General features: G+C 41.9%; 1 protein-coding gene across 6 annotated transcripts in view; it reads left to right on the top strand.

Moving 5' to 3' along the window:
* Positions 1 to 11233, top strand: part of TPO (thyroid peroxidase) — a 990904-nt gene extending 979671 nt beyond the window's left edge. For 2 of the 6 annotated variants that reach the window (XM_083431581.1, XM_083431578.1), the window contains exons 16-18: positions 8020 to 8161; positions 9468 to 9545; positions 11099 to 11233. In XM_083431581.1, the coding sequence (XP_083287707.1) occupies positions 8020 to 8161; positions 9468 to 9503 (178 nt within the window). In that variant the 3' untranslated portion in view covers positions 9504 to 9545; positions 11099 to 11233. Of the gene's footprint in view, positions 1 to 7778; positions 8464 to 9467; positions 9546 to 10201 lie in introns of those variants that run through there. The other 4 variants (XM_083431582.1, XM_083431580.1, XM_083431577.1 and 1 more) reach the window with 4 other exon arrangements.
* The last annotated feature ends 3325 nt before the right edge of the window (positions 11234 to 14558 follow it).

The raw sequence follows: 14558 nt of genomic DNA, 5'->3' as shown, positions 1-14558 counted from the left end.
AATAGCTGAAATGGAAACACTGACATTTTACTTACTTGGTTATCCTGATTTATTACACACAGAGAGAAAGAAAAAGTATTAGCTAGCTTTGCTAGCTTACGTATACCGGTGTGGTCATGAAGTACATAAAATAAGAGCTGGAGATTGAAAAAGAGGACATATTAAATGGTGTTGATACATCGCTCCCTCCAAAAATCTGTCTGAACTATTTTCTAATACTATTTTTCTTGGTGTTTCTGCTATTTGCTTATATCAATGCTTGATTTTAGGGCTGCTTCTGATATGTAGGAAAAGACTGGAAACTTTGCCAAGTTGCGAGAATATAATTGTGTGTCTGTTACACAGATTTCCCAGGCTGTTAACCTGCAGATAAGGCTATTGTAATGTGGGATGTGTAGGGTGGCCCTTGAAAACTGTCTGAAGGTTACAACCTTTGCAAAACGCCATAGCCAGGGTGCAAATGGGTGCTCCTGTTTATTCGGATATAACACAAATTCTAAGAGTTGTATGGTTGTCAGTGGTCTTCTGGGTCTGGTACAACTCAAGCCATCTGGTACAACTGAGCCATTACAGGAAGTTATGATGGTTATGGTGACAAAGCCCTAAAAGGCTAAGCATCTGAAAGAACACATTAAGATCTGCAGAGGAAATCATATTGGTGATACACTTGCTGAGCAAGGCTTGCAAGTGCAGGGTGGTGAGGTAGGACTTCCATTGTGATGGCCACACAATATCTCCCCGCAAGATGTATCATTCCCCTACCCTGTTTTCATTCTTATGGCAGGCAAAGACATACCTCTTTCCCCAGGCCTTTGTGGAGGGGTGAAATGCACGCCTGAAGGAGCGTCTCCACCCCCATCATTCAACACAGACACTGAGGTCCAGCTCCGAGGGCCTTCTGGCAGTTCCTTCCCTGTGAGAAGTGAGGTTACAGGGAACCAGGCAGAGGGCCTTCTTGGTGGTGGCACCCACCCTGTGGAACACCCTCCTGTCAGATGTCAAGGAAATGAACAACTACAGTGGTACCTCGGGTTACATACGCTTCAGGTTACAGACTCCGCTAACCCAGAAAAATTACCTCGGGTTAAGAACTTTGCTTCAGGATGAGAACAGAAATTGTGCTCCGGCGGTGCGGCAGCAGCAGGAGACTCCATTAGCTAAAGTGCTGCTTCAGGTTAAGAACAGTTTCAGGTTAAGAACGGACCTCCAGAACGAATTAAGTACTTAACCGTATATCTGACTTTTAGAAGACATCTGAAGGCAGCCCTGTTTAGGGAAGTTTTTAATGTTTGACATTTTATTGTGCTTTTAATTTTCTGTTGGGAGCCGCCCAGAATGTCTGGGGAAACGCAGTCAAATGGGCGGGGTATAATTAATATATTATTATTATTATTATTATTATTATTATTATTATTATTATTATCATGGCTTCATATTTTATTCTGCTTGGTGCTGCCTGTTTTATCCATAACTGCTATTGAATTATATATTAAAGAATAATGATGCAACCAATTAGTCTTTGGTCCTTGCAATATCTTGCAACCAAAAACCCTAATGGAGAAGCATCTTCTGGTGGTTCCGTAAAGGTCTTCATACTAGACCACCACTTTGTGGCCATGATTAAGCTAATGGGTGGATTTAACCATAAAGATTGTTGTTTTATGGTTTTAGCTTTAAGAGTTTGTGTAGGTTTTTAAGATTTAAAATCACTATTATTTATACTGAACCTTCAGGAGACGTTTGGTGGGGCAGGGAGGGGTGGAATCTAAGGGCAGAATCCAGCCAAAGTCAAGCATGTTTAAAATGTATGATCCATTAATTATAATGCAAGTGTGTCAATGATCCTATTAAAATCAAATTAACATGTAATGCTTAAATTGTAACCTTTATAAATAATCCAGTAAACAGCACACCAAGAATATACCTTGACAAGGAATATGTACTTTAAACCAACCCTTTGCAAACGTTATTTCCTATAATTTCCTTGCCACATATACATATCAAAATGTATTAATCTCCCAACTTTGCTATAGAAAAAAAATGAAAATGCTTAGATAGCTTTAGGATATTTTGAAGAGGGTGTCTTTAATAAGATATATTACTTAGTATAAAGTTCATTGGAATCAATGTTAATTTATTTCTATACAAATGGGTTAAGCTGCAATCCTATACACGCTGACCTGGAAAGACATCCCTATGAACATGTATGGCTGTGGATGGGATTGCATTGTTAAGATTAAGGGATAGAATAGCTCTGGTTTTGTCCTTCAAGTTCCCACCCACACCCACCTCCACTCAGATGCCTAGCTCATTGCCTTGGGTTATTAAAATTGCCTTTCTGAACTCTCTAAATAGACTTTAAATAGCGTAGACCACCAGAGCTCCATGCTGCTGACCTCTTAAGACTACTGAAATTCAGATAATAGAGATCAAAACACCCAGTTAGATTAACACACAAAGGCTACAAAAATTTACTTTGATTAATACCCTGAAGCACACCGCTACGTTGGCTGGTCTAAGTCAAACTGAAATCTTGCTTTTCAGCAGAACAGAACAATTGACATAATAATGTTAATGAGAGAATGAGAAGACATTCCATTAAATTTTAAAATCAGGCAGAAGGACTGCTTGCCTGCTTTCATTATATCCCTTCACTTACCATGACTCCTGAAATTCACATAAGAGCTTTCCCTCTATAGTGCTGAGGTATGGAAATGTCTTCCCCAGAAAACGGTTGCACAATGCCCTTAACTACCACTCTAATGGCCTAAAGGTCTTTGAGTTCCAGATCTCGCAATTCCGTCTGCTTTTACAAGAGAAGGGAGCTTGATTTCTTTCTTAAAGCCAAAGTCAATAGCCAGGAGGGAATTCAACAAATGAAATCTGACAGAGAGGGGCAGATTTCTCTCATGCAAGGTTATATGCATTCTAAGGCTTTTCTTTGCTCATTCCCCTCAAATTTTATTCATGTTTCACATGGAGCCTGAAGAGGGTGTCCTCTTTGGGCTCCAGAGAGGGTCTCCTTCTGAGCCAGGTGGATTCTCCCTTTCCGGGTACCACTTTCAGGTATCTGGCCCTGTGTGTAAATGGGGAGTTGTCTGTACTCACATGTGCAGCCTGAAAGAAAGTTGCAGCTTTTATTCCTCGATTAGACATAAAAGTAAATTGTTATTTTCCAAAAAATGGAGAAGGGGACAATCTCCCCTCTGTGCATTGGTTAGGTACTGAAACAACTTGGAACCCAAACACTGCAAACCCAGAAGTAAGTGTTCCAGTTTGTGAACTTTTTTCGGAAGCTGAACGTGCTCCATTTTTATTGTTATTTATTTTGCATTTTTGTGGCTTTTTTGTGTGTGTGACTGTGTGGAACCCAGTTCAGCTACTGATTGATTGTGTGACTGCAGTTTACTGTTCATTGCTTTCATTTTATGGATGAATGGTCTTGTTAGATAGTAAAATTCATGTTAAATTGCTGTTTTAGGGGTTGTTTTCAAAAGTCTGGAACGGATTGATCCATTTTGCATTACTTTCTATGGGAAAGCCTGTCTTGGTTTTGGAACGGACTTCTGGAACCGATTAAGTTTGAGAACCAAGGTACCACTGTAGACCAGTTTCATGATAAGCAGTCCATGAGGCTGTCTACACTTGATCTCCATTTTAGGAGCAGAGTGGAATCCCAACATAGCAAATGTTCCATCAGGGCAAGGATCTCTGCTTGTACAATGGAATGCTATTCCCCTCCCTTTCCCTGCCCCACATTTCGCTCTCAATCTAAGCGTTCCTCTAACCCTCAGCAGCAGATTTGGAGAGGGTGTGGGACAAATGCAGAGGAAAGAGAGAGGGAGAAATCTCACTGTGCAAGTGACAGGACTCATTGGTAGAATACTGCCCATAATCCAAAGGACAGACCTAGGAACTTATTGCAATACATTGAAAAGTCACCTGATACTATTTTTCTTGCACCGTCTCACTTACATAACAAGAAGTCACATAGAGTAGGCATGCAGACATATTGTCTGTTCTGTGTTCATGACACACCACTCAATTCATCTATTTGGCAATCAAAACAGATGCCTGTTGAGTATACATTAAATGAAAGGCTTGAGAATTGTCAAAGGACTCAGTGATGGCGATTTCCTTTGCAATGAGGAGAGGCCAAGGCCAGTATCACATGGCTAACACCCTACAGCCGTCAGACTACCGGTGCAATAAGCAAAAGCTGCCAAGGCTACAAGATTACTTTTCTTATTCTTTTTTCACTGAATCAACTTGTGCCATTTCTGCCTGTAATCACCTTCCCGACCTCATTCTCCTCCAGCTATTGTACAAACCATCTTTTTTCTTACATAGCAGCCATGAAAGCCTTTTGAACGCCAGAAAGTAGCTCTGAAAATGAATGTTGAGCAAGGCTGGGCAGCTGGGGCTGAATGAAGTTTGATTTCCCTGTTAACTTTCGTACCAATACAAGTCTTTGTGCCTACAGCTGCATTTCAAATATATAGTCATCTGAACACTACCAAAGGAAGGGAAAAAAGTATTCACCTTTGATGGGGTGGTTGTTGTATTTTTCATGTATAATAAATCACTGTAACTGAAGCACTACATGCAGGGTTTTTTGGTGGGGGGCGGGGAGCAATCTATTTTTAATGTTGTTTTGGCAGACTTCATAGGAAAGGGGTTAAGTACGTAAGTTACCAGGGAATGAAAAAGAAAGATGCATATGCTCAGGTTTGGTTAAATGATATGCAAGAAGATTGCATTCTCCACGGGGTAATACGATAACAAAAGTTAGAAATAAAACAGAAAATGAGTTTTGACGGGTAATTTGGATGTGAAACAGAGGCCAGGGTGTTTTGATCAGTGTTCGAAACTCCCACTGTTATAGGCACATTTTGCGACAAGGAATTTCATTAGCGCAAGCAGCTTCTGAGCTCTGGGCGCAGTACTGCACCCATGATTTCAGATTAAAACTGCAGAGTGGAAGGAAAGGAGGGCTTTTTTCTGCCTCCCCACTTCCAGCTACTTTCTGAAGGCTGGAGAAGAGACCCTCTTAAGAATATTTGGGGGGTAGGGCAAGGGAAGGATTAGACCATGTGACAAATGAACATAACATTTTAGCTGCAGTTCATTCATTTTCCGCTTTGTATTATTGTTAAATAAAAAAAAGCACACCTAGACATGCCATTTAGCTCCTAGCTTTCATATCTCAGTTTCTAACACCCGTTTTGATAATATAAACCTAGAGTGGGTGGGGAACTGGCATTTTTGTTCTCTTTAAAAGAGGTTCTGCCTTTAGAAAATCCTGTCACCAAGTGATTAGAAAGGCTTCACCCAGTCATTGGGTGCACAGACCTTTGTTCTGTAAAGTGGCAGAATGTCAACTCTTAAAAACCACAGTAACCTTGGTCTTGATGCCCTTCAGAAATCATGCCCACCTTTTGCCATATGCAGGCAAAAGGTGTGTATTCCTTTTCCTTTGAAAATCTGCAATATAGCATAGAGACTCATTCTGAAACCAGGACCTTCCGGTATGAGGTTGAGGGCTGCAATTCTGTGACATCTCCTTGGACGTAAGCCCCATTGAACTCAGAGTAAATGTCCATGGAGTTGGGCTCTAGTTTGTGTAAGTGAAGAAATGTTTGAGGTGTTTACCCCCCCCCCCCAGTTACCTACCGTCCTTCTTCTAACTTGCACAAATAAGGATCGTGTGCAGTCCTCCATCTGATCTGTTACCCACAGAAACTGAACAAAGTCCATAAGCAAGAAATAGGTTCCTATTATGCTTCTGTGAAGCAGCACGTTCTTTGGAGGAGAAAAAGGGCATTTGCAGAATACAGTTGCGCTAAATTGATTTTGATGTCTTGAGTCACTTGAGATGGCTCACACATAAAGGTGAAAACAGCTGTCATGCTCAGCGTCCGTCTCGGGGACATAGTGATGTACTTTTTGTGTGTGAACGTGCCGTTGGAGGGGGGAGTGTTTTTAACCTTGCATCTGCTCCTATCCCATCTAATGTGAATACTTCACATGGCACGACTACTAAATGAATCTCTTTAACGTCCTCTGCTAAGTGTGTGCTGCCTGATTGAGGTTCATTATATTATTGCACCTGTCAAATAATATGTAATCAGTGAAACTTTCCTGAGACTAAAATCTATCTGTTGCCCTGTGGATAGTCTAAAACTTATCTCCATTGGGAGGGTTCTGAGGGAAAAAACAATGAAACACCTATCTTGAACTAATTTATATGTTTGGCCTCTGTACCTGAGCGCAATGATTAATAACATCATTGCAGTCTCAAAGCTGGGCAAGCAATGAATTAGCAAGGCTTTGTCAGTACTCACACTAATTAGATTGCAGTCCTATATCCACTTACTTAGAAGTAAGCCTTGCTAGAATAAATGAGGCTTACTTCTGAGTAAACATGTATTGGCTTGCAGTGCACAGGCAATATATTAAATTCCACTAAGCCTTCTTAATGGTTTCATTTCAGATCTGTTCCTTTACTCACGGCTCTATGGCTTTTAGGCGAGTCTGAGTTCCAAAACATAGTTAAGGACGAGGTTCAGGTTTGCACATAATGCTAACAATGGTTAGCAAAATCTAAGGTTGATAACCAACCAACCAACCAACCATGGCTTATGAGTGTGGTTTGCTTATGGCTAATACAGTATTATTAGGGACGCAGGTGGTGCTGTGGGTTAAACCACAGAGCCTAGGACTTGCCGATCAGAAGGTCGGCGGTTCGAATCCCCGCGACGGGGTGAGCTCCCGTTGCTTGGTCCCTGCTCCTGCCTACCTAGCAGTTTGAAAGCACACAGTGCTAGTAGATAAATAGGTACCACTCCGACGGGAAGGTAAACGGCGTTTCAGTGTGCTGCTCTGGTTCGCCAGAAGCGGCTTAGTCATGCTGGCCACATGACCCGGAAGCTGTACGCCGGCTCCTTCGGTCAATAAAGTGAGATGAGCGCCGCAACCCCAGAGTCGGCCACGACTGGACCTAACGGTCAGGGGTCCCTTTACCTTTAATACAGTATAGTTAAGCTGCAGGTCAGATATAGACAGACAACCTATGGTTTACTAAACTATGGTTTATAAACCATGACATGGTGTTACATGTGAACTCAACCACCTTCATGACTTTCTTAAGGAATAATTTACAATTTCTTACTGTTTCAGCTGCAACACTAAATAAACATACAATAAAATTTATCTATGCAGTATGAAGAACAATTAGGGATGTCAGAGAATTCTGACAAAAACTGGAAAATGAAGCAGAAATTGCTGCAGTTTACATGTTTCTAGGCAGCAACAGAAATCAGTTAACTGACTATGATTGGTATTTCTTCACATCATTACTGTGTTTTACTCCACAATTGATAACATAATAGCTTCTTATTTTAATGCTTCTTTTACATTGAAATGAATGTCAATTATGTAAGTTACATATCTTAAAAGTTAAATAGCAGGCAGGGAGGCAAATAGCATAGAACTTGGCAGAAACCAAACTGCAGCAGAATAGAAACTACCTTGACTGTGGTGTATACAAGTTGGAAACGAAATTGCTGCCTTCTTGCATCCCTAGCAACAAAGCAGGACATCACCCCAAACACTATTCTCAGTTTTAAGGCATTACTGAAGTAGTGCAAAAGATGAAAGCTTGTCCCCTGCTAAAAGCTACACCTTTTAGGCTACACCTGATAAATTCCCTATTCAGCACAACTCTTTAAGGACCTCACTTTTGCATCTGACCATCCCAGTCATGCTTAAAATTTTAGGTCACTTCATGGGCTCACAACTCAATGGTATCGCACATGTTTAACACGGACAAATCTCAGGTTCAAGCCCTGGCCTCTCCAGTTAAGAGGATATTGGGGGCAGTGCCAGGAAAGTCGTGAGTCCTCAGAGAGCCAATGTCAGTCAAAGTGGACTAAGCAGTAAGGTCAATAGCATGACTCCACATACAGCAAATGTGCATGTTCATTTGACAGGTGGGTGATGACTGTTTGTATTTAATAGGTCCTGCTCGGCTAGAGGCTCAGTTAATTCACAGGTGTTAAATGATGGAAAGAATCTGTCTCCTGAAGAAAACTGCCAAAACAGCTATGAAATGAATATATCACAAACACAGTCAAATATACTAGTTAAACCAGTTGATAAGGTATGGCGTGCCTTAAAAGCTTCTGGAATATTGTCCTTTAAATTAGTACAAGTATTTTTCATTCGGCAGCTTATTTAGCTTTCAGGTTCAGCTAGACAACTCCAAAATATTTGTTCCTAATGGGACTGATCATGCATATAATAATGCAGGAAGTCTTTACTAGGCACAACTTCAGCAGGGTTATTGTAATGGGAAATTGTTCAGTAAGAAATAATGAAAACACAAGATTAGCAGGGATATCGGAAAGTAAACAATAGAAAGGGTTTTAAAAGAAGAAGGTGGTGCGAACTGTCTCATCAAAATACAGTGGTACCTCGGGTTAAGTACTTAATTCGTTCCAGAGGTCCGTTCTTAACCTGAAACTGTTCTTAATCTGAAGCACCACTTTAGCTAATGGGGCCTCCTGCTGCTGCTGCACCGCCAGAGCACAATTTCTGTTCTCATCCTGAAGCAAAGTTCTTAACCTGAGGTACTATTTCTGGGTTAGCAGAGTCTGTAACCTGAAGCGTCTAACTTGAGGTACCACTATATCGTGGATAACAGACCCAGAATGCTGCTGAATAACACTACTGGATGGTCATAGTTATTAGGTTTTAAATTATTTATCTGATTTCATTATTTATTACATTTATCCCCCACTTTTCTTTCATGAGAGCCAAGATGGCATACTTTGAGATTCTGACTCTCATCCCCAAAAGCCAGACATCTTAGCATGAAGAAGGTTGCTACAGCACATGGCTTCATGTCGTGCCCAGGAACCTAGAAATAAAGCCGCAATATACTGATTTTTTGGAAAAGCACCTAGATATTTCAGGACGTATCCAATTCAGATTCATGGGGTGGGGGGGAGAGAAACCAGGGTTGATGCTTAATTTTTAATATGGTCCAGCTTTTTCTCTTAACAGAAGCCACTTGTTTTATTAGTAAGATTTCCATTCCTGGCAGAATACAAGGGTATCTTGCCATTTCCAACACACGATGCTGGCCTTCTTGCCAAAACCTTTGAACACAACACCCATGGCATTGCCCATTTTTCTCTATGGCTAAGCTCTCTGGAAGCTCTAGTGCTCTGCTACAAAGCTTCCTTGTGTTAGTTGCAACCAGTTTTGTGCTCATTTTAACACTACAGAACAACTGCTATGAAGAAAGGGAAACTATATTCATAGGATATATGAATATGCATAGGCCATGTGAGTTATGCCCATTTTGTTTTTGTTGGCGCTGTTAATTGATGATCAGACAAACCCATACTTATGAATGCAGTCCTTTGTTGTCCTGATAGATGTACTTTTTAATTTTTTTACAGGGATGTGGTGAGACAGGTGAAGTGAGACCATGTTGATTCTGCTTGACCTTTCGGTGGCTTTTGATAGCATCACTCATGGTATCTTATGGGATGCCTCTGCAGGTTGGGTGTAGGGGGCACAGTCATGCAGTAGCTCCATTTTTACCTGCAGGGGCAGTTTCAGAAAGTAGCATGGGTGGGTTCTGTTTGACCCCATGTCTCTTACGTTATAGGGCCACAAAGTTCCATTGTATCCCCAAATTTCTTGAACATTATATGAACACCACCCACATGACCCCAGAAGGTGAGGTGATACAGGAGTATGGATACCATATCTTACTCCAGGCATCCAGCTCTTTGTCATCGGGGTCAAATGAGGCTAAGCCAATGTTGAGTTCAGTAACAGGCTGGATAAGGATCAATAAAGTTGAATTCTGACAAGATTGGGGGGGGGGATTATGCTCAGCCTGTTCTGGATGGGGCTACACTCCCCCTAAAACAGCCTTTCTCAACCTGTGGGTCCCCAGATGTTGTTGAACAACAACTCCCATCTCCCCTAGCTAGCAAGGCTCAGGGATGATGGGAGTTGTTGTTCAACAACATCTGGGGACCCACAGGTTGAGAACTGCTGCCCTAAAAGATCAAGGACACAGCTTCAGGATGCTTCTTGAAACAACATTGTCATGTGAGGCCCAGGTGGCATTGACTGCCTTCTGCTGGCTTCATCTGATTTACCAACTGTGGTCATTTCCCAGACAAGGCTTACCTGGTCACCATGCTTCATACTGAAAGAGCTACACTGGTTGCCTGTTTACTTCTGAGCCCAGTTCCTAGCGCTGATACACACCTTTAAAGATCTAAATGGCTTGAGACCCAAGTATCTGAAGGCACACTCCTTCCCAACCCTGCCTGCCCATGCCAAGGTTGTTCATTGGGGCACTTTCACAACTACTTTCCCTAAAGGAAGCTGTGCTATGTAGCTCCAAAGGAGAGGGCCCTTTCTGTGGCAATGCCCCAGCTCTGGAACACCTTCTCCCAAGAGGTATGACCGACACTGACATTACAATATTTTTGGCACCAAGTTAGAACATTTTTTATTTGCCCATGCAGCATTAAATGGATTTGTTTAGCCTACACAATAGTTTGGAAGTGCTGTTGCTCCTTCTCATTTTGCTAATGCATTAGGAATGTTTCATCTGTTGTATTTCTATCTGGTATTAATAGTTTTATTCACGCACATTGCACGCCATCCTAGAACACGCTCAGATGAAGGGTGGTGTGGGAATCTTTTAAATAAATAAATTAAGAAAAGATCGCTATCGCAGACTGTTTCTGATGAGGACAAAGACAAATCCACAATCTGGATTATTTGTGCTCATGCTGTCAAAATGAATGAGCCCAAACAATGAAATTGGGTTGGATCAACACACCCTGGCATCACAAAGCAGCAGTTAAAGTGTAAAAGCGTCTTTGGATTTGGGGAGGTAAGAGGAGTATGATTATGCTGGATGAGTGATAGCTCAGCCAAGGTGCTACAAACATTATCATTAGGGCTTTAGCCCAGTAGCTAAATGCATTTTGGTGTTTTTGCTTATTTGGGCCAGATTTAAATGGGAAATTAATGAGTGCCTTTGTTTTCTTTTTCCCTTTAGGATCATCCCAGTAGTCCCAGCATTCTACTTTGCATATGAATGATTACGAAACATTTGTAGAAGATCCCATCAGGCTGTGCTTTGTAACAGAAAGCAAAGAGAACTTCAATCAGAACTGAATAAATGATCTAAAGATATATCGTTGCCAGGCGTCTCTACCCTTAGTAAAGATCCCACAACCACCGTCATCTTTCTTCATTCATTTTGAAGTTGCCATTATCGCACAGTTTCCAATAATGTTCTGTTTCAATCTATCAGTGTCTCAAAACAAATTTACATGTCCATTCACTGTTCAGAAAGTTGCCTTTCAAAATGCCAAGAGAACTTCCTTTTATCTCTGCTTTCTTGCAGCAGGACATTTCAACAGATATAGAGGGGGATTGCAAAACCCTCATAATTCCAGGAAGGTCCTCATCATTAAGTGAACAATCCCAAGGAAGGGAAAACAGCATACATTACGCCTGGTTAAATTAAGGTAGCATAAAGGACTTGTACTTGGTGCTTGTACCTAGAGCTTGCTGTGCGTTCCATATTGTCTCAGGACAATCAGTCAGAGTTTCAAGGATAGTTTCACTGAGTTTGGGTTTGGTAAATCTTGGGCTTTGCTGGTTGAGCCAGAGCTCAGTGAGGCCTATGCAAACCTGCGTCCCTCACCCTGACTGGCCAAGGCTCAGCCAGGAGAACTTAAGTCTCCAAATGGGGATATGGTGGTGGCAAGGAGAGATTTACAGTTCTTTTAGCTCAGCCATGTGAGGAATTCAGTGGAATTTAGCTGGCAGTAAGGATGATGTAAGTCAAATTCCTCCTGAATGGATTTTGGAATAGGAGCAACTAAGCCGGCATACGTTACGCCAGCTTTCTATAGTTATGATTGTTCAAGTAAGTGGTTAACCTTACAGAACTTTTACCGATGCAGCTACAAAGCATCTTGGTCAGGCTGAATACTAAGCACTCATGTGCAGAATAGCATGTTACATTCTGAAACGAAAATGGTGGTCTTGAGGAAATGAGTCTCAGTTCATAATACACTGGAGCACTGCAGACTGAACTGATTTGCATTTCAAACCCGGCAACTGAAAACCAGCAAAAATCAGTAGAAGCACACTGTTTAAAATCCATGGCTAAGTTTATCATCTGCAAAGGTGGAATGCTTTGTGTGTAAGCAAGGCTATTAAGTAGTGCCTTTTATTTATTCATCTTATTCCTTCTTTTAAATGCTTCATGTCTAGCCATTGACCCACCCACTTCAAACAGTATTCTGTCCCCAAACTACTCATCAGAAAGAATATTATATGTGGCTTAATAAAACAATTTTGTGTCCAAAAAGTGCTTCTATCTAGAATGAGCACTGAGTGAACAAGAGTCTTTCTAGGACCAGGGGTCAGCAAACTTTCAGCAGGGGGCTGGTCCACTGTCCCTCAGACCTTGTGGGGGGCCGGACTATATGGGGGGGTGAATGAATTCCTATGCCCCACAAATAACCCAGAGATGCATTTTAAATAAAAGCACACAGTCTACACATATAAAACATGCTGATTCCCAGACCGTCCATGGGCTGGATTTAGAAGGCGATAGGGCCGGATCCAGCCCCCAGGCCTTAGTTTACCTACCCATGATCTTGGCCCTTGGAAACAATTTGTATGAAACCTAGAAGTGCACACAATATTGCAAAGCAAAAATAAAAAACAGAACAAAAGAAGTCCACACATATCACAACACACAGGCATTTCTAATTACTTGTCTCCATTTTGAAATTCAGGCCCTAACCCTACATTTCCAGAAGGTCTTTGAATCTTTCCTGTAATCAGATCAACAGTTACTATGTGTGGGATATTTTAACATGGTTGAAGAAGAAGAAGAAGAAGAGAAGAAGAGTTTGGATTTGATATCCCGCCTTTCACTCCCTTTAAGGAGTCTCAAAGCGGCTAACATTCTCCTTTCCCTTCCTCCCCCACAACAAACACTCTGTGAGGTGAGTGGGGCTGAGAGACTGTGACTGGCCCAAGGTCACCCAGCAGCTGCATGTGGAGGAGCGGAGACGCGAACCCGGTTACCCAGATTACGTGACTACCGCTCTTAACCACTACACCACACTGGTTGACAGCTCAGTGCCGTACCAAAAGGATGGTGTCTCCAGTAAGGCTTATTTTAAACACTGCACTGCAGCAGACTGGTTTCCAAATGTGTGCATATTTAAGAGGGGAGCATCTTTGCACACTATCTATCTGAAGGGATGACATTGCGTCAGCAGAGTTGCTCTCTGATCTTTGTGCATTCATGGAGCATCTGAAATGATTTTATCCACATATACACAGAGGTTCACTTCAGATATTAAAGTAAACACATGCTTTCAGGGGCAGAACCTGGCTCCATGATGCCAGGCTCCATACCCTGTTAATTCTACCCAGTTAGTATGTCCATAAGAGGATGAAGATAAAGCCAGCGTTGGATCTCTGGTGTACTTCATGTACACATTTCCAGGCACATGTTTACATTACATTACATTTTAAAGTGTTCACAATAAACAGGAGCACCATCCAGCCAAACAAAATAATTTTAAGTCTCGTTTATTTCAAACCAAAAAACTGGAAAATGTGATTAATGATAACTCAAAGAGCTAGTGGCAATAAAAGAACACACCCAACACATACAGGGTGAGGTAATACAAAACTGCATCTCCTCAGTTACATCTGCTTTTACAGGAGCAAAATTTAGCAAAGTGTGCACACATGTTTAAAAACTCCACACCACCTATAACAGGGTTGCCAAGAGCAGTAAAGGATAGTAGATCAGAGACCACATCTGGCAACTGGGTGGAGTCCAAGCCAGTGGTTGGTTGGGTTCCCCCTCCCCCTTTCATTCGCTTCCACACACATCCTGCTCAGAGACACAGACTTTGCCCACCACAAACGGAGCTGTTAAGGTTTCACACCATTCCCACCATGTCAAATTTTAACTGAAGATGGAGTTGGGAAGGAAGAAGTCTTTGCTCAACATAAGGGAACAATGAAGTTGAACATTTACTGCTTCCTGAAGACACCTGTTTACTCTAGAAGGAATGCCTACAGCCAGCTGAGGTCTATCCTTTTCAGTTGATCTCCCTGCTCCCCAACTGACTTCCTCCTCCCTATTGCCCATCTCATTAGCACTGGGAACAGCTTTGGAGAGTTCTTATCAAAGCTTTCAGCCATTCCCAGTGCTGATCAGGTGGGCAGTGAGGGCAGGGAATCCACTAGGGATGGCACTTGCCGGCTACACAGAGGTCAGCGGAGGGTTGCAAGCCATGAGTTGTTTCTTTGTGTCTTATAATTTAATGAGCTGGTTATCAATTGAAAGAATGAGCTTGATAGTAGTTCATTCTGGATAGAATGCCTTGCATTTCCCTTTATCATGTTTTGGTGGGGCCTTAGGGCTGCCAAAGGAATATTTGTGCTGAATAGGGCAGAATCAGGTGGAAATA

The sequence above is a fragment of the Podarcis tiliguerta genome (genome assembly GCF_965153285.1).
Source record: "Podarcis tiliguerta genome assembly, chromosome: 3".
Classification (NCBI taxonomy): Eukaryota; Metazoa; Chordata; class Lepidosauria; order Squamata; family Lacertidae; genus Podarcis; species Podarcis tiliguerta.
This window is presented reverse-complemented; position numbering and strand designations above follow the sequence as displayed.